Here is a 21,700-nt window from a genome sequence, read left to right on the forward strand (position 1 = left end):
ATTAAAAAATAATACGATGCCCAGCAGGATACAAATCTGCGCCCACTGGATTCGCGCCAATGTGCTCTGCCAACTAAGCTACCTGCGTTATATTAAATTGCGATGTAAATCATTCATCACAAATATATTCAGCTAAGCTGAAATTTAAGAGATACATCCCTCCACAGCTATTATATATTTTCATATGATACATTTATTTTAAATATGTTAACATATTATTATAAATATTATTAGCTACCGCAATGGGAAATTTTGTTGAATAAATTCATTAGAATAGTCTGTAGGTAGATACAAGTTTGACATACTGTCCACGCATTATGATGACGAAGAATTTTGATTCTTGGAGTAAAACATGCAGAGTTGTTCGAGGTAGATTTACCCAAGGGCCAAAACATCCTCCATGCAAATAACATCATATTAAATAATAGTAATTTGGTTTGCAAAATTACTTAGTGTTATATCAAAATCTATTGTGATATTTCAGCCAAAATACATAGTGCAGTGCACAAAATGTAGAATCGAGTGCGATGATGACATCGCATGCACAAGTAAAATCACTGCCATTTGAATTCACACATTCAGTTCGGATGCGATGATCTCTGGAAGTTCTCACATACTTTTTATTTTTTTGTCCGCCATAGATCACATTAAATAGTTAATGAACTACTGTGACTGTATTCTTCAATAATTTGTCTAAATAAGTAGGTACTAAGCTATACTAATACCATCGCTTCTACATAATGAAAATTCCCCGGTATTCATAAAGATACTATAACAATAATATTTATTTCATAATAATTCAATGTCCCTACTACATCGTACACCTTATTTTTCTGAAAAACATAGGTTCCATAAATTATTAACGCATTTTTTAATTAAAAAATGTTGTAATATTAGAGTCCGTCCCCAAAAAAAAAGAACTCCGGCTGGCCGGAGTCTAATTATAAGCGAGGAATACTCCGTCAGAGCACGTGTTCCACAGAACATCTCAGGGTGCTGATCTCAACCTACTTACTACTTCTTGGGGTATTCATCTTCTAAGGGGCATATAGGCGCATGGTTTTATCCCCTTCATCTCATGTGGTTGTCTGTAGGATGTTTTGGCGATTCTAAAGAGGCCTCTGGAAGCTTCGCCATCGGGTCACCATCTTATCGTCGTTTCCATTGCAAAATTGTATATCTGCAAAATATGCGTTTTTGACATTTTTGTATAATTAAAACCGCAAAAATCACCTTTACACACATGCAAAATAACACAATTTACAAAAATTGCATTTTCGATTAAATTATGAAAACCTTTTTTGAATTGATTCAAGTGCCATACATTTTGTAAACTGTTTTTATGCTCCCCTGAAAACTTGAGATTTTGCAGATATACAATTTTGCAATGAAAACGACGTTATGTTGTTTATTTTATACTCGAGGTGGGTGTCAATGTGACGCAATGTGCGATCACAATTTTTCTGTGCACCACTATGGTTCTTGCAATGGTGCAATTCTTATGGAAACAATCTGTAACTTATTTTCAATGGGAACTATGATTATAATACTTATTTTAATTGCATATAAGGTGGACACAATAAAAACCTCAAATATAATTTAATAAATTATTTCTTTTATTCAAGGAATGATTCACAAGATTTGAGAATTTTGTATGTTCAATATTATAATTGATTATTATAAAATAAAATGTATCAAAAATAATTGGTTGATTAATGAAAAATAATCTCATGGATTTTGTCAACCACCCAAAAATAATGTGAACCTCCACTTTCAAGACTCACGAGCCACTACTGTTCAAAATCCGTTTGAATTTCGCAGAAACATTACCATGGAACAGAAATCATCTAAATATTTATTAAACCAAAGCTAATAATATTGTGTGTGATTCATCCTTCAGCAGTTCTTTAAACAGACGCATTTTATTAGGTTTTTCGATAAATACTAACCGATTTTAGTGTTTCATCAGATCAATAATATTGCGCAAGTAAGTATGTATGTAAGTAAAGTACCTAGAGATGTTTTTATTAAAGCCAAGTAATCATTGGATGTATAACATTTACATTTCGTAAAAAAACAGCTATACTATTTCAAAATTGTAGCACGAAATAACTACGAGTCATCTACGGGTTTTTATTTGCGAATGCCTTATCATTGATTGATTTTGGTTGATATTTTTCTTGAATTTATTAAGAAGTAAAGATGCGCCTATTGCACAGGTACTTTGTTATAAATCATTATTTTTTTTCTAATACTCCTATAGTCAATGACATTATTAATGGACAACGCACTCAGTACAATAGCTAGCAAGTAAATTCGCGCATAGCGACATTCGCACATCAATAGGTAGACGTCACGCAATTTTCATTATGCGATATGACACACCTTTATTGCAATGGCGTTAAAACAGTGTTTCTAGTGTCAATATTCATTTGAGCGAACCCGATCGAACCGAACCATTCGGCAGACCGACAAAAAGCATCAGGAATTTATAGCAATATCATCTTTATTGTAAATGGCGTTAGAACAGATTATGCCATTCGGCAGACCCTACAAAAAAGTGAGTGTCATTTTTTTTCCAGATGCTTCGTCCATATTAATGTCATTGCCTATAGTACACTAGTGTGGATTTCCCACAATTTAAAATATAATTACCGGGTGCATGATGTATATGATTGAAATCATAGACAAATGTTGGTAGGTACACACAGCACGAATGACCAAGCTGTGGTTAATAAGCAAGATGTTAGAGGAATTGTGTATTTCATGATATTATTATGTATGTATATTCCAATTAAATATAACAACAACCATCACATTTGACAACCATCTGTATCGCACACTTTCGCATTTGCCGTAGTTATAAAAAAAGAGTTTATTGCCCCCTTAAAACATTTTTATTTGAGTTAGTTAATGATCACGCAGATGAAAGCCGAGTTGGATGATGTTCACGAAAACTCTGCATCAGCGTTGAAGACTATTGCATTGGCCTGCAGTATACGTCAAAGTATACGTCTTATTGGCGAAGGGTGGAGTTAGCCTGTTAAGATCCGACATTAATAGTGTACACTAAACTTTGTCAGTCATGCGTATTTATTTTCATTTAACTAAGACTATAAAATGCAAATAGTGCTGGTTAGTTTTTAAAATTCAATTAAACCCTACGTTAACCAACCCATAATTAGGTCGTAGTAAAAAATATTCATTTATCTATAAAATATATAAAATTATGTCATTAAACTAAACTTAGATATTTTATAGATAGAAGAATATTTTTTTATCGAGTATGGTTTGGTTAGGCAGGGCTTGATGAATTAAAAAAAAACTGAACTAACACCATCTGTAATATGTACCTATTCTTATTTCAACGAAAACAAATAATTATGACTGAAAAAGTGTTTTTAACTATTTTTCTCAGATTGCCATAGCATACCTAAACTCTTATAGTTTGGTGAGGGCAGGGTTTAATTGAATGTTAAAGTCAAATAAGTATGACTGACAAAGTTTAGTGTGCACTATTTATGTCGGATCTTAACAGCCTACCTCTACCCTTCGCCAATGACACATGTGGGTCTATTCTATACACAAGGCGGCTATCGACGGCTAAAGTGATAACTATTATCACTTTATCGTATTTATGTTTTGAAGCGGTTAATTGTTATAATAAGTTAACCGTATAAACTGTAAAAACTGTTTATCTCGCTCTAAAAGTTAATACAACTTAGAGAGGGGCTGTTAAAACATCACTTTTTGATAAGTTTAGACGGTTAACTTATTGTAATAATAATAACTACCATCGATAGCCATCTTATGTATAGAATAGCTTCGCTGGTGTACATAGAGTTGCCTCCAGAATATTTTCCGCGTTCTTCTATATCAATTAAATTATGTTTACTTTAGAAATAATATTTACTACAAAGCTTACGTATTGTAACGTTTCTGTATTGTCAATATACGTAGTTGGTATTTATTTACGTGCAAAAAATCACGCCTTAAAAACAACAATAGCCGTTTAAATGCGGTTGGTCAATCCCATTTCATTATTTATTATTTCACCTGATAATGTTTGTTTACAGATGGAACAATGTTCAAACGATGGCCTCGCACGTTCTGATGTAACCTGTCTAAATAAATTTTACCACTCGATGTTTTCTGCATTCTGACTCCGCGAATGGAATAAGAAATTATCTATTTGATTAAAAAAAAATATACTATAATAGTATTCAAACATGTAAAAGGATGAAAAACTACATTTCTGTCACGTAGCTATTTAAATTTATTTTTAAGTTTAACATTTTCACGCACATCAAGCGAAAATAATGTTTTCATCACTTTAAAAAATACGTTGATGACTAAAATATTCTTCTTTTTTATGATGAGTCTAGCAATTCGGGCATTAGTCATTCATACCATCTTTTGCGCGGTGGTCCCGATCCTGATAGACGTTTGCATACTGGAGAGTGTCCAAATTAATCTAGATAATCTGATCTCGATACGGTTCGTTCAGTATTCTTACAGTTACAGTCATGGCCCCCACATCCTGAAGTGGGGCCCCAGGCGACGATATTTGGCGGGCCCCCAACCTATTGCCAAGGTTAAGGGCAGTGTAATGTTCAACAACAGGAACTCCAGGGTTCCTTGTAAAATAAAGGATACCATTTAAAAGGTATTGCGTGTATTTTTCGAAAAATTTGCCATTTTTAAATAAAGCCAATTAAATTGTCGGCACTCGGTATCATATTATGAAGCACTGCTCGCGACCCCCCCCCCCCCCTTTTGTGATAGCTAAGTAACATGCGACCCTTCGCCATTTTGGATAGTCATTTTTATTAGTCAATTAACACATTAAAAATAATTATAAAATAAAATCTCACCCGTGAAATAGCGCGGCAGGCGACATTTTTTAAACTATTAGAGCGAATTTGTAGTGTATGTTTATCTCACTTAAGTGGTTGACCCGCCACGCCGGGCCCCTTCTGAGCCCGGGCTAGAGGCTAGAGCCCTGTCAGCCCCACCTTGTGGGGGCCATGCTTACAATTCATACAGTTCTTCCGTAACAAACTCAACTCTAATTAATAATCGATACATTATTCTTATGTAAACAAGTTTTACTCAGTTGTATCTCTGAAGAGGGTAATGGCCAATGACTGTAATGCTCTGTTTCTGTTTACAGAGTGCACCTAAATACATCATAACATAGTTCAATTATTGAGTAGGTAGGTTCCTACATATTATTAAACATACATAATGATATATGTATATTTTTGTCTACTCATAAACGAATACCGTACGAATGCTGAGACACACGTAGGTTACATAATAATATGGTAATTTAATGAAAGCTTGGATCAAAGTATTTAAATAAGATGATTGATTGAACCGGCAATTGCATTCACTAAGTTGAATATTATAATCCTGTGCAACTGTGACTTAATAACCCTATTCGTAAGGGTATACTGTTTTCCTGTGGCGCATGGACGCACTATACTTTCACGCAAGCAATGAATGGTAGAATAAAGACTTTCGAGATGTAGGTTTATATATTAAATGTAGTACTTCAAAGAGCTTTTAAAAAGCCCAGGAATCGTATTTATTGTGATGAAACCAAAATTATATTCTTTACCAATGGAGTGATTTAAGTTAATTGTATCGGGAAAGTAAAACGGAGAAAGGGAAAAGAAGACCAGCAGGTCTATTCCAACATAACACGCAATTTCAAAAGCATACAAAATTGTGATAAACGTATTAAAATCATAAAGTTATGCGTTTAGTATGAAATGTTAAAAAAATAACACTTTTAACGGTGGTTTCGCTGGGCGAGTTATTATAATACTTATAAAATCGCCGCATCTAAATTTTTAATATGTTATTATCGTACTATATCTCGCGCGCGGTCATCTCGTTTTAAAAAAGATCACGCCTGACAGTTCATATCCCGGAATAATTAACTATCGGAATACGACATAATATCATATATTATGTATCACATTTTTATTGGCTTTGGAGTTAAGTGATATGTTAGAATAGCTCTGCTGAAACAATTTATAACCAAGTACCGAAAAAATATGCAATACATTAAGGCTACACTACTGACTTTACTGTTAAGATACTTCAGCTGAGGCACGGTCTAAAACGATCGTGACTACGCGACGCGCAGATTGTGCAAACGACGCGTGACGAACAAAACATAATTTGTTATAAAAATTCAACATGCGTCCATTTAATGTTATGTTTATTGTTATTTAAGTAATAAAAATAATATATTCATTGACATGTTTTTTTTTCGAGTAAATACGTAACGTTTTTTAGTCATCTTTACACGATTTAAAAATTAATTCCTCCGACGCCATCACAAAACAAATTGACGTCTTAAGGCCATGCATTAGTTGAGGCACGGTCTAAAAAGATCGTTGCTAGGCGATGCGCGGACTGCGGGTCGCGGGTGCAAATGACACCTGTCAAACGAAATATTATTTTTCATATAAATCCAACATAGGGTGACGCACCCAATTGTTTGCACTCCACCAATTATCAGCACCCTTCAAGTTAACGTAAAAATATAAGATATGTAAGCATAGTTAAGTTTGCCAAGTATAAAAAATGTGTTTAGCAATTAATATTGTTTACGACAAGCAACATTCATCACACCAGGATTAACAAAATAGCGAGAAAATAGTGCGTCAAAAGTGCTCCGTTGTGTTTTGTGATTTTTTCCGCCATTTTCTTTCTGCCACGGTAAGAAAATGTTTCAATAGCCTTGCTATTTTGTCTACATCTAAGTGTTTATCAATAAACTGACGATTTAAATGATTGCGGGATAGAGCCAGGCATTTGAATTTAAAATTTAATTTAAGGTTAATTGTTCGTTGTCTATGTTTAAAGGGTGCCAACATTTGGTATCGTGATTGAGTAGTTTTCCTATTATTGGCACATGTGCTAATAATTGGTTATTTTGATAAAGTATTATTTTTAACAGATTTTAATTTCTATAGCCTATATCATTAAGGCTCTAAGTAATTCCATTGATAAAAATATGTTACACTCGTTTTTTCCAAATGTTAGCCCCATGCTAATAATTGGTTTTGGCTTGTGCCAATAATAGGGTTAAATTATAGCTTGTGTCTTTATTTTCAGACTGAAGTATTCAAAATGGATCCAGTTAATGTGAAAAAGAGGAAAGAGAAGAAGAAGACTCTCGACAACACAATAATAAAAAGAAAAATATACAACCATGATAACTTGGTAAAAGCACTTGAGGCTGTAAAGTGCGGTATGAGTAAAAAACTGGCCGCAAAAACCTTTCATGTACCGAGAGGAACTATTCAGTTCAGGTTACGGAAAGTAGATCATCAAGACCTTCCAGGACCAAGTACAGTATTAACCAAAAACGAGGAAGAGACTTTGGTGAAATGGATTAAAGACTGTTGCCGCAAAGGATTCCCTAGAAGAAAACTAGATGTTCAATTGAGTGTTGCACATTTCATAAAGAAAGCAAATAGAAAGAATCCATTCAAAGATGGAATACCTGGTAATAAATGGTACCAACTCTTTTTGTATCGTCATCCCGGATTAAGTATACGTACACAGTCACAGCATCAAGTGCGGCAGTGTCAGAGCAAGATATAAGAAACTGGTTCATTGGAATTGAAACCTACTTAAAAGACAACAGTTACTTTACCATTCTCTCGGATCCAAGTCGCGTGTTCAACGGTGACGAGTCAAACTTTCAGCTATGCCCAAAAAGTGGAAAGGTTATTGCAATGAGAGGTGAGAAGGATGTTTATGAAGTAGACCATGCATCTGCCAAATCTGCTCTAACAGTTCTATTCACGTTTTCTGCCAATGGAGATACCACGCCTCCAATGATCATATTTCCGAATAAAAGGTTGCCTAAGGATATAACATTAAATGTGCCAGGAGACTGGGGTATTGGTTTGAGCGATTCGGGATGGATGAAGGCAGAGGTATTTTATGATTATATAAAAAACGTTTTACACCCTTATCTATTGAAAACAAAAAGACAACTCCCCGTTTTACTTTTTGTTGACGGACACAAAACGCACCTCTCTCTGGAAGTGAGTGAACTGTGTAAAAGCTTGGACATAGTTCTGGTAGCTTTATATCCAAACGCAACAAGATTGTTGCAGCCAGCCGATGTTTCAGCATTCAGGCCACTTAAGCAAGCTTGGAAAGAAAGTGTATTGAAGTGGAGGCGTGAAAACCCCTTAGCTGCACTCACAAAAACAGATTTTGTTCCTGTGCTCAAGGAAGCTGTCGTAAACGGCATTAAGCCTTCTACTGTTATAAATGGTTTTAGAACCACCGGTTTATGTCCATGGAATTGTGATGCAATCAATTTTAACAAATGCCTAGCACGTCAGAAAACTGTTGAAAATTCAAATACCGAAGAGAAGAACAATGACAATTTCAAAGAAAAGTCTCTATCAAAAGATACGTTTTATAACATAGTGGGAGAGAAAAAATTGAATGCCTTACAAACTCTTACCGAAGACTTTCTAATAGACAGTGACAAAATCCTGAAAAAGCTTTTGAACTATTTCCAACATGATGAAAAGCACCAAGAATCAGAAATATTACATGAGGACAACCTTACAGAAGAAATCACTATAGAAGAGATGCCAATTTTATTTATGGATATCCTTGATAACTCACAGTTTGATTTAGTTACTGTGCAGAAATCTATTGAAGAAATGGGAAAAAACAAATTTGAAAGAAAAGAACACAAAACTTTGCTTGAAAGTGACTTAGTTACTTTAGATAAAAACGAAATGGAGATTCCAGAAAGTGGTTTAATAGCAACGTGCAAAGAACATGTAGTTAAAGAATGCGAGATTATGGATATTATTAGTCAACAGAAAGAATATTTAACCCCTGTAAAATTAAGTGACGTTTTAGTAAAACCGAAAACACCTCAAAGAAAAGGCGTTAAACAAAGTGAAAGAGTTTCCTTTGTCTTAACTTCAGACGAATGGCAAAGCAAGGAAACCCAGAAACGGAGAGAAAAAAGTCTTAAAGAAGAACAAGTCAAGAAAAGAAAAGAGGAGAGAATCCAAAAACAAAAGGAAGTGAAAACTAAACAAGGAGAAAAGAAAAACCTTACAAAAAAAACAGCAGCAACGTTAATAAATAAACAGAGTAAGAAAGTGCAGTTCGGACCTGTGCAAAATACAACTAAAAGAGAATGTCAAGTGGAAAGAGAACCTAATGTAAAAAAAGAGAATATGATACCCGAAACGAAAAGAATCAAAGTACTGGCCGATATAAGATTGAACAAGCCTCTGGTGCCAATAGTTAACCAACAAGTCTCGAATCCCATAGTTGATGAAGACAAGAAAAATGATGGGATTAGAGATCCTTTTGATAAAATTTTAAGCAGTCGTAAGAAATCATACACGGTGGAAGAACTTGAAGCCATTTTAAATGATGATGATTAAATATTTAAACGGTTAACATCATAAGAACTTACGTAATTTATTTTAGACACCTAAATATTTTTTGAGAATTTTTGATCTCAATTAGTTCCTGAATTTATTTAAATATAATCATTATTTCTTTTGAGGTTTTTTAAAAATAATGTTACCTAATAATAAATGTATGAATACTAGTGTAAAACGTGTTTAATTTGCATGATTAATACACTTTTTTGGATCTCTATTAACTGTGCCAATAATTGGAAAAGGTTGTGTCAATAATAGGAAAAAGTATGCCAATAATTGGAGTAAGGGCCAAACTCAGGAAATATCACAATTGTGTGCATATGCACAATACAAAAGTGTTATTGGAAGTATTCAAATAAAAGTTAAGTAAACATATTATTTAAATCAGAAACATAGGAACTTAGAAAGATAATTGATAGAATACTGTGCGAACTTGAACTGCTCAGTTCCCTTAAAGTGCCAATAATTGGGTGCTTCACCCTACGTTCATTTTATGTTCTGTTTATTGTTCTATTAGTAAATTCTTTGATCTGGCACACGTAAGGGTTATGTTAGCCGGCCGCGTATGACGTGGCTGCATATACATAACGGGAGCGGAGGTGGGAATTTTACACACCATGTTCTATTAGTAACAATAATAATATATTCATTGACATGTTTTCTTTTTAAAGTAAATTGGTAACGTTTTTAGTCATCTTTACACGATTTTAGAATTAATTGACCCGTCGCCATCACGCAGCAAAGTGACGTGCCTCTGACTCGAGATTCTCTCAGTGAATGGCAGCGAGTCCAAAATTTCGTCGCGCCTACAGTTGGAAATTATTTGGCGTTTCACTGATGCGTCACCTTAATAGGTCGACTATCGCTCTCCCACTGGCAACGCGGCCTAAATTACGTCCCACCTATTGCTGAAAATTATTTGCTGTTTCACTGAAGTATGCTCTTAAGAATTTATCTATTAAATCATTTGTAGACAGAAAATTTCACTCTCTGTGTTTGAAGTTACATAACAATGCTCTATAATAGTATTGATAGCGAATTGTAGTGAATGAGCAATCATTTACAAAAGGTACGTCAATAATAGGTTTTATGGGTTGTATCATAAGTCAAAAATGATCTTTGTTTTGATGACATTTTCTTTGGTGCCCCTTTGACCTTAGTGGCAGGTTGGTTTCCATTTTCATTGTGTTCGTATTTGCAAAGAAAAGCCTTTCACTGCAACTAGTAAATCCCAAACGGCAATGAAATCAATACAATTTTGCATTGAATAATGTATAGAAGCGATATAAAAAGACGGGCGCGAGCGAATGTTTCTCTTATTGTCGCGTACAAAAGGTGACTTTGTATATTTCATTCCGTTTGACAGTCGTAAACGTCGGCAAACATCTCTACGATGCATTCAAAATTGTTTTATTAGTTATTACTTCTCGATGTGCAGAAAAAACGGAGAAAGTCTTCAGGAAAGCAAAAACACTGGAAGCAATGTGCTGTTAGGGATAAAGAAAGCTGTGAAAATAATTTGTTACGATTGGCGTACCTTCGGACATTTTGATGAATTTACAAGTACTTCATACATTTTATGAATAGGCTAGTGAAAAATATGTCGGTGTTCTTTCTGCCCAGTCCTGACAAACAAATATACATCTTGTCCGTAAAAAAATATTGTTGTAGAAAAACTGAAATTTTTATTCAGTTAGGCACGTTTTTGTATTCTGCTGTAAATGGAAAGAATGTGCAATTAATATATGTACCTACTGACAAATAAGCAAGTGTGACCATATTTTGGGGAACATTTGTACTGTTTCATCGGAAGTAGCGATGCGTTTTCTTGTGCAATGTTGTTTTGATTAAAGCGCGCAAATTTCTGCAATGTGTACTATCCCAATTACATTTAATTTAATATTATACAATGCTTATTTAGGGTTCCCAAAATCTAACCAAGTAATTAAAGTGTATTTAAAAATCTTTCATATTGTGTATTGACTATTGAAAACTATTAAGCATTCGCTTAATTATGAATTTTATTACGCATGTTCAAGTTGTAAACAGAATAAATTAAATGCAATACAAGACTTCCTCAATATCTGAGTGTGATTGAAAAATATAATATTAACAGGTGTATATTTATGCATTGTAAATATTTCTTGTTATAGTTAATTTTAATAATAGAATTCCATTATTCTTTCAGTTTAGATTTCGGGCTTCCGTACCCCGAGCTAATCAGTGGCGAAGGGTGGAGGTAGGCTGTTAAGATCCGCCATAAATATTGCACACTGAACTTTATCAGTCATACGTAAGTATTTGTTTTCATTGAAAAAGACTACAATTTACAGATTGTGTTGGTTTATTTTTAAAATTCAAATAATCCCTGCGAAACCAAGCCATAATAGATAATAGTACAAAATACTAGTCTATCTATAAAATATCTAAAATTATCTAATTAAGTCATACATAAATTTGGGTATTTTATAGATAGAATAATATTTTTTTATTTTAGTTTGGTTTAAGCAGGGCTTAATGAATTAAAAAAATAAACCAACAATATATGTAATATATATTCTTAATCCAACGAAAACAAATAAGTACGAATGAAAAAGTGTGCACAGTTTTGTCGTATCGCCAAAAATATACCAAAACTTTTATGGTTTGGTTTAGGCAGGGTTTAATTATTTTTTTTTAAAACTAAGCAACACCATCTGTAAATTGTAGTTTAGTAGTCTTAGTTCATTAAAGACAAACACGTATGACTAACAAAGTTTATTGTGTAGATACTATTTATGTCGGATCTTAACAGTCTACCTCCACCCTTCGCTAAATCCTGTAGCCTTATAATAAATCTGGCCCTGGATATATTAGTTAAGATATATTATTATTATAAATCATAATAATATGTACGTATCTACGTTGTCTAATTATTGAAGGTATTAAAATTAAACTATCAGTATAATTGTCTATGCATTTGACATTCTCGTTTACAAATTCTCAATATCTGCGAATTGTTCTCGTGTTATTTATTTTACCTGGTAAAAATAAAAATACAGAGTCACTATTGGATTGCGCGTTCTTTGTAAATTGGGTAGGCTAGGCTAGGCACGCGTCTGTCAATAAAGTTACTTACTTATTTTATTTACAAAAACGTCCACCGAGAGTACAACAGAAGATTGTCCGGTGTCTGATTTTGTGTGTCGCGCCATTGATAATAATATGTCTTTTAATGTCTTTCCCAAATTGAAATATTCTTTTACAAAGCATCCAGATTTCGACGACAGTAAAAGAATGTTTATTTCTGCGTATGTTTGGAACAAATGAACAAATACACCGCTTGTGACTTTCGATTTTTTTTAAATCTCCTTTCACTGAATATCGAAATCGAGACTCCATTTATGTGCTTAATGGCGAATTGAAATATCGTGCAATATATAAATAGATCGCAATTGCCAATGTTAAAATGAATCTCTGTTTCTATAGTACACATTACACCATTATGCTAACAGATTAGCTGTTAATATTCTGCTAATTCAATGTAGGTACCTACCACGACTATGATGCACAAAGAGCAATTATACAGTAATTATTGAATGCAATTTATTAAATTATTTTCGGTCATCTGATTAATTCCATAACAATGCCGAACGTTACATTTCGAGTTGTGCAATTAATTTCAAATTATGTAATTAAAAATGCTGACATCTGGTTATTACAAATAAATAACGCTCGGTCATTCTTATGTGTTCCACGACTGTGACACCACAATGTTGAACTAACTATATATTATATTGATTACTTTTTTTATTAGAAATAGAAAATTTTAGCGCTTCGTAATTAGACGCAAACAGACACCTGTAAAATATCCTATATTATAGGAATAACTGATTGTTCGTCTATTAAATTGACAATTGTTTTCTATTATTATTTTTGTATTGGGTCAAATATTCATCATCATGATTTTTATGTCATGTTTTAGTAATTATGTGTTTAAGATTACGTGTGAATATGTCGCTGCTTTGTAAGGCGTAGCCCAATGTGTAGCCCTACTAACGAATATTTCCGACTATTGGACAGTCGTTTCGCAGAGTGACTTTACTGTGTCATGGAAATAATCTCGCCAAATGCAGTCATTTATATATGTATTAGCGATCTAATTACCGACTAAATTTAAAAAATGTATAGATTAATATTACTTATATGTATTTCGATATTGTATGTATAAACATACACTTACGGCTTTTGTATCTTCAATATTTTTTCACAAATCTTTGATATTTGGGTTTTAAAAAACCTCTGAACATTTTTGTTTTGTTATAACTTATAACATAATAATATGTAGTTACATTCTGTCCAACGGGTTCAACGGGTTCGGGTGTCCAAACAGGTTACAAAAGATGTTTATTTCGGACACTACATTTCCTGCCGCTTAACCGCGTTGCGCCAAGATATACGGATACAAAAAAAAAATTGAAATGTTTTATTGTTGTGTTGATTAACAGATTGAAGATGACGCGTACCAAGAAGACCTTGGCTACTCACGCGGGACCATCGGCAAAGCTGGTACAGGTCGTATCCGTCTTCCCCAAGTCGATGAGAAGACAAAGGTCCGCATCAGCAAGACTCTTCAGCGAAACCTTCAGAAGCAGCAGCAGCAGTGGGGAGGCGCTACCACAGTCAAGAGGCATGTCTCTGGAACAGCTTCCAGTGTTGCTTTTACACCACTGCAGGTAAATTTGATTAGCAGTGTGCTTTTCTTCTCATAGTTTAAGGCCTATTCATTAAGTAGCACTGGTAAGTTTTCTAGTAAGTAAGATAGCAATACAATCGTTGCAATTGTCTATTACAGTCGTTGCTCACCTTAGGTACCTACCTATATAAAACTTCATTATCGACTGCAAGTTTGCAACCGCCAGATGGGATAGGAAAATATATTATTTGGTATCAAGAAATGCCAAAAATTTTCAAAATGTAAATAGTGCCCTAAACCATCACTTTGAAAAATTAAGTCAATTCATCATTTTAATATAGTTGCTATATGAACAAAGCAGAAGATCATATTTTTTAAACAAAATATTTAGTTAAAGAAGAAAATCACAGAACTAGTCATATAACAAGTGGGTCCGGTAAAGCATCAATTTTCGCAGCTCCGGTTTGGACTCGTGTATTGCAAAACTCCTCCGGGTAAAGCATTCATGCTGAATGACTTCATAAAGCCCAGAATATATTATATTGCCAAGGAAATCTAGTGTTTATACTGTGAGGTTTTTAGAAGTCGTAAATCGTAAAGTTGTCAAAAATGTTAGTTTTAATGCTATTATACGCCAGACGCGTTTCTGCAAGCTAGATATTTATTTTTTAGCGAGAAAGTAAGCAAATACTGCTAAGCAGTATCACAGGGATTCAATGTACCTACCCATCGATTGTGCGTTATTATCTTATATACTTTTCTTAAAGCAAAAATCATGACGTGTATTTTTATTTATTTTAAATATTATTTTCGACCGTAACAAAATAAACAGAACTCTATTGATCGATATTAAAAATCGATATCTAATAATCCTAACACTCGTGATAGAGAATTATTTACAGTTTCTCCTTTTTGTCTTTGGTTACTTTTATTGACAGACATTTTATTTACTCAGACCTGTTTCATTTTTGTGATATTATATTTAATTCACTAAAGAAATATTTGAAACACAATCAATCAATACTTAGTTTCTTTGGTATAACTTTAGGCCGGCTTAGGTCCATACAACGTAAAAAAGACATTGATAATATTTTATGACATTGAAACGAATTTTCTTTGCAGGGCTTGGAAATTGTGAACCCGCAAGCTGCCGAAAAGAAAGTGAACGAAGCCAATGCAAAATATTTTTCAAATACTTCTGGATTTTTATCAATAGGAAAGAAAACCACTTAGTTCAACTTTAATAGTATATGTTTTCAATTATGCAATTCAATGTACAAGTTTATTTAAGGAAAATATTGTAATGACAATAAAATAATGCTTTTTTTTAAATTTCGGGTTTTATTTTAAAAAAAAAAAGTATCACTGCGAAATCAACAGTGGATCGATTCCGGTAGCGTTCCGTATTCTGGCCAGCTCCAGGATGGCTGAGTATCTTTTAAAGTTTATCTTGCGTCGAAGAATCTTCAAGAACCCTATCGAAGAAAGAAATACGTTTCACCAACGAAGTGGGTCATCAACATCATTTTATTCACACTGCCTCATTATTATTCGTATGTTCAACAACTTCGTTTGCTCCCCCATTTATGTCTCTTTCGATCCTTTCGCGTTATTCCTAACGTATATCTGGCCATATCGCATCGATTCTCTTTGTTTTTGAATATCTTTAATGTTAGGTCTATTTTTCACAGTCTGGAAGAACATATTTTTGAAGCTTAATGTTTCAGGGATAGTGGGGTCACTCTTGAGTATCCAAATGCAATTTTTCCAGAAAATTTTTCGTCATTAAACACTTGCTATTCAAGTTTCCAACTTGTTCTTGCTGAGTTCCATTTATATGGATTGCTTTTTAGTCAACAAAATAAATCTGTGTTTTGGAGGCTATTTTGATAATTTCTGAAAGTTCTTGCATTCGTTTCTGGAGGTCATCAGGTTGGTATACACGATCGATATTTAGATGATTGCAGTGACTAGATACTCCTTCATTGAATACAATAATTGTGGAGTAGCAAAGAATGTGCACAACTATTAGGTTTGTTATTAACATCGTTGGTTAACAAAGGTTTTTTTTTAATAAGATATATTCAATTCCGTCTTTAACAAAAGCATAAATAATAACATTGCTCGAGCATCTCTATGGAATCTCACTGTAGGGATCTTGTTGCCAAAATGTCATTCACCCAAATATACTGGACAAGGTAAGAAAATAAGCTGGATGTCTTTTCATTTTATTCAGAGGCATTTCAACAAAGTATGTCATAATTATTAACATAAAGAATATTAAATCGAAGAAAAAAATCGTATTTTACAACTAATAAAATATAAATCTTAACATTAAAAATGATGCAGGTAATCCATTTAATCATAATTTTCTACGTAATATATAGGAGCGATCTGCACGTATCGTCCGCCCGTCATATCGAAAGAACAAGTAACGATGTATTGGTAAAAACATATCGATACCCTTTTGACGGTCCCTTCTACGCGCTGAATAACTGAAATGGGAATAGCCGCAGGGAGTTGTAACGAAATGAAGGAAAAGACACGACCTTGTGCTCACTCCGTTCTGTGAGAGGGGAGAGCGATGTACGTATTAGGTATACTCGTACACAATACGCCTCCTACGATAGTTAATAAGAAATGTTAAGAGGACGTTCTACAGAATTGGCCTTGAGAATTGAAAATATGATTTTTTAACATGTGGTCCATAATATCTGGTCTACTAGTTAATATAAAAAGGTCGTGTCAAAGTTGTTTGTGTTAATAAATTTGCTCTGTGACTGATCCGACTCATATTTCACATTTATTTCATCAGGGCTGTCGAAGACATAAATCATAATATATATTTATAATTTTAAATTTTTATTTATAATATATATTATTTAAGTTTTGTGCATCTAATGCCGGGTCCACACTGGCAACAAGTTAATTTGCTGGCAACCTCGTTAGATTTTACGATAATTATTGTAAAATTTCTTAAGCAATTATGGTAAGTATCGTAAAATTTAATGAGGTTGCCAGCAACTTGTTGCCAGTGTGGAAATGGCTTAATATCCACTGTGGTTCACGTAGTGGCATGGACCTGGGGTTAGCTAATGCAGGAAGTCAACACCCATGATAGAATTTTTTCCAGTTTTGGTTGCATTATATTCCAAAACTCTTCTGTAAAAATCGTTTCCGAGTTTATAAATGGAAATTTCTCGGTGTACATAGTAAACAAACCTACGAATAAAAAAAGACAAAAAGGAACATACTGATTCATCGCAGTAAAATCTGGTAATCAAATTCGCCATTTTGAAAAGCGACGATTTTGCGTAAACGAATATCACGTGGTCTGTACGTGTGCGGCAAACTTCGAATGTGTTTGTAATTTTGTGCAAAGTGCGAATGTAATGTTTTCAAATAATTGATATGGATTAATTATACCATCGTATTATTTTCTCGAAATCATAAACATACTATAATAGTATTTGAGTATCAACCTATGTTCAATTTGAATTGGGTTATAATAATAATATACCCGTATATATATCAATAGTATGTTTGCTACAAAATCCACCCAAGTTATCAGTACGTACTTGCACAGGTTTGATTAAAAACCATGATGAAATTAACATTTAAAAAATATGAATGCTTAATATTATTTTGACAGCCCTGTTTTCTGATCGGCTTCATCTCGCAGGTGTTCATAAAATAATAATAATATTTCTTGAAATAAAATCTCCGATGATTAGTGATTTTTGCGAAAAGATCGATTTAAATTGACGTAGTTACGACGCCGAGGTCCTTTTTATACTGAATTATATTTGAACGGCGGGCTCTTCAGCGGGCCCTTAAAGACTGTGTACATCGTTGTTTGGTTATCTTTAAAACAAAATCTACCCCTCTATTGCATTGACCGTGCTACATAAGAAAGAATAATGAGATCCAAACGTGTGCCAAGTTTCTTTTCGATTATTCGCCAATTCGAGGTGGCCTTGATTGATTGACAAGATAGCTTTAAACGCTGCCGTTCTATGATACTCTTCCGATTCCCAGTGGCATGCCATTTTTTTGTATTAGTGGGACCATATTTTTACCCAAACAGACACACCAAACCAATCCGCCACGCATTACACTCGGTCTTAGTCAAGCAGTCACGAGGCACTACGTTTTTAATGTGACGCAACAGCAGTTTTTTACGCCTGAGGATGGAGCAGATATCCAAGACTAAGGTCGCCAGCCACGCACTCAAATGAGCTTTGACTGAGTTAATTTTTTTTTTTTTTTACAGTTTTTACTCATGGGAAAGAGGAGCACGGTGAATTAATAAATATAGGTAAATGATTCTAATTAATAAATATAAAGTATAAAAAAACAAAACTATAACAATACGCACATATGAAACTATGTAAAGAGATCTTCACGTCCGTAATTTTTTAAACCCAAAAAAATTTGCTTTTGTGGCAACCGGGTCGGACGGTCTGATGGGTCCAACACCTGGTTAGACAGACATGCCCTTCCCTTTCGGAACACGTTCTCGGACATTCTTTGAGTTTTGAGGATATGATTTGCATGTTATAGTTCTCTGCTACAATGGACATCGTCAATGGTCTGCTGACAAGTCCAAGCTCAATCAGTTTGGCAGTGAACCCAAAAATTTACTGGTGTATTGGCCAGGAGTCAAATCGGTTACCTTTAATCGCCATAAAACATTTGGAAAGAACAATTTTAATATGTGTGCCTGCTCTTGGTGGAGGCATCCTACTTTCGCTGCCAGGTCAGTTTTTTTTCTACACGATGCAAGAGGCACATTTTTAATGTTTATGTTCAGGTGGTGAAAGGATTGGCCGACGCGACGGTTGTGCTATCGTTCCCAAGGGACGCCTGATCGCAATATTAGGCGTTTGATCTATATAGTGGTAGGTATTATTCACGGATGGTCCTTTCATGACTCCACAGTCAACAGATGAACTTTCACCTGGATATAAACTGTTTTTCAATAGGTACTTGTAAATGTAACGTATTGAATAGGGTGGCACTAGGTGTATTAAGGTACAAGAGATCTGAAGCACTGAGGATGTCTCATGTGAGTGTAGCGAGATGTAAAAGTTTAATCAAATGATGATATGCACCCGTATCGGCGTCGAATGCAAAGATGAAGACAACAATTGATGTATTGAAGAGAAGTGATATGATTCTGGACAAGTAAAGTAAGTAGTCACAAAATAAGACAAAAAATCAAGAATATGAACGAAGAAATGCTCTATGTGTTAGGTGTAAGTACATGTATTATCTGCATGACGTTTAAAATAAACACCATATTGGATTTTCCTTATTCCATTTTGTCGCTTTCTCAATAGGATTATTATCAAGTACCTTGAAGCTTTTGCCCTGCTTAAATTGCAGCGGGAATACGAAAATAAGTGATCTTAAACATATTAATGTTGTCAATTCCGCATGTTTTTAGTTGTTATTACTAGGGATTGCAATACAGGTATTTCAAAACCGGTATCCCAGTATTTTTCGATACCGAAATACCGATTTTAAAAATCAGACAATTCCAATATATTCGGTATTAGAAGTAGAAACAAAATATATTAATTAACATAAAAAGGCTTAACAGGACTGTAATTTTTTGTGGGGTTACGCGATGTCTGGTTTATCTCCGTTGCCCTTCATCGTCCTCGGTGACCAGCAATTAATTACACTTGCTATAATATATTAATATTTTAAAGAGATGTATATATATATATATTGGTAGATACTTCTGTTTTCCCAATTATTTTACGAATACCGATATTCAATAAGAAATACCGAAATACTGGTATTGGCATTTTCATTCGGTATTGCAATCCCTAGTTATTACTTACTGGAAATAATGAATATAAAATGATGCATGAGCTTGTGGCATCAGTAGTACCTCAAACCATATTTTCTCCACATGAGAACCAGCGAATCGATTGTTCAAACTTTTGGGATAACGCAATTTAGTATTTTTCAGCGTTCCTCTTTTTATTTTAGGAATTTCAGGTTTCTGTTATAAATAGTTTAAAAAAAATTATTGGCTCTGGAAGATATGATATAAAATTAGGTAGAAATTAAGTCATTTTCTGCAAAATCATACATGCGGCACATTGACTCTGAGGTAGGTACAGATTTACATGTGTGTGTACCTACATGAATCGTACCAAATTTGAGACCAGGCGCGTAAAACTAAGTACCATTTAACCAGTGCTATCATGATATTATAAAGAAGTGAAGCCAAGCTCAGACTCCGTGGTTAGGTATATACTACTTTTTTGTTATTTAATTTTAATACGAACCTATTTTTTGTAGTGGGTTCGGCGTCACTGCAAAGTGTGCAATTTTACGGTGAGCGGAAAACGTATAATGATAATAATTTTGGGAAGGCTTCATTACATCGACTCTCTTTCAGCACAATCGCGGATTTAACGTATAGAAATTGAATTGTTTCCATTTGGGTCAAGTTTGTGAGCTGAAGTCTCGCCACAGGTCCCTTCCGATGCAGCCAGATGATTGCTAAGCGAATTATTGTTTGATCAAATGGATTATGTTTTTATGGTCCGTAATTCAATGATAATTATTATGATTGACGTTTGAGTGGATATTTTAAAGTGCATCTTTGACTATACTCCATCTATACCTATCGTAAAGAGAATTATGTGACCGTTACCTATTTAGTACACGAACTGGTTGTAAATAAATTGTAAAGATTATCTAGGAATACAAATATTAAGTTTTATGGTACTAAATTTCATACTTTAAAAAATCTAATACATTTCAACGAACTTACATAATTGGTTATTGTTTGCACTCTACTAATAAAAATAAATTAGACAAGTGTTTTTCAACCTTCTTGAGATAGCACACGTTAACGATTAACACACGTTAAAACTAGTTAGAATGTTAAGACACACCAAAATTAATAAATTAAAAAGTTTTGTTTCAGTTATCCTCGCAATGCTTTGATTGATAAACACTCAACAAATGAAGATGTATATAATCCATATTACACATATATTTTCAATTTGACGTCCTTTTTAAATTATGGTTAAAAAAATAGCAACATTTTGTAACACTGCAGGATTCAGCTACTTATCTCAATTTTATTGTTTTTTGTCAGCCTTCACACAAAGAACTGTACAAATACATTGCAGACGGACAGAATCCGATATTTCCATTATGTTCAGTTCTTGTTCTTGCATTGACGAAACATTGGTTCCGTGTTCCATCCACGATTAGGGCCAGTCCTAGCAAGTGTGACATTGTGACAAAACTTTTTACCCGATCAAAACGATAATATAATTCTTTCCGTTTTTATTCACCAACAATATTGTTTTTCACTGCGATGCTGAGTACCTCATTTTTAACGCGTTTTTCCATGTAGTCGTACTGAATATATTTGTTAGAAACACATCGAAGATGTTCTTGAATAATGGATACAAAAAAATCTCTATATTTTATGATTATATTGTCAAAAGACACTTTCCATTCTTGGTGGTGTTGGCCTCTGTGTCTCTGATAATAACCTTAGTAATCGAGGACATCCGTTGTTTGTTCTCCC

General features: G+C 33.9%; 2 protein-coding genes across 3 annotated transcripts in view; both read left to right on the plus strand.

Annotated features, from left to right (window-relative positions):
• The window catches only part of Prp31 (pre-mRNA processing factor 31), a 61,492-nt gene extending 46,028 nt beyond the window's left edge, over positions 1-15,464 (plus strand). The window contains exons 9-10 of one of the 2 annotated variants that reach the window (XM_085957732.1): positions 13,946-14,173; positions 15,256-15,464. In XM_085957732.1, the coding sequence (XP_085813858.1) occupies positions 13,946-14,173; positions 15,256-15,366 (339 nt within the window). In that variant the 3' untranslated portion in view covers positions 15,367-15,464. The remainder of the gene's footprint in view (positions 1-13,945; positions 14,174-15,255) is intronic. The other variant, XM_085957733.1, reaches the window with a different exon arrangement.
• On the plus strand, positions 6,662-9,929 carry LOC147064661 (uncharacterized). Its single transcript, XM_085957500.1, is given in 3 exon segments — positions 6,662-6,735; positions 7,135-7,582; positions 7,585-9,929. Coding segments are annotated over 2 exon segments (2,304 nt in total). The 5' UTR covers positions 6,662-6,735; positions 7,135-7,149; the 3' UTR covers positions 9,456-9,929.
• Positions 15,465-21,700: the final 6,236 nt, after the last annotated feature.

The sequence above is a fragment of the Rhyacophila brunnea genome, unplaced genomic scaffold (genome assembly GCF_057557595.1).
Source record: "Rhyacophila brunnea isolate RB1 unplaced genomic scaffold, BYU_Rbru_1.0 scaffold_7, whole genome shotgun sequence".
NCBI classification, from domain to species: domain Eukaryota; kingdom Metazoa; phylum Arthropoda; class Insecta; order Trichoptera; family Rhyacophilidae; genus Rhyacophila; species Rhyacophila brunnea.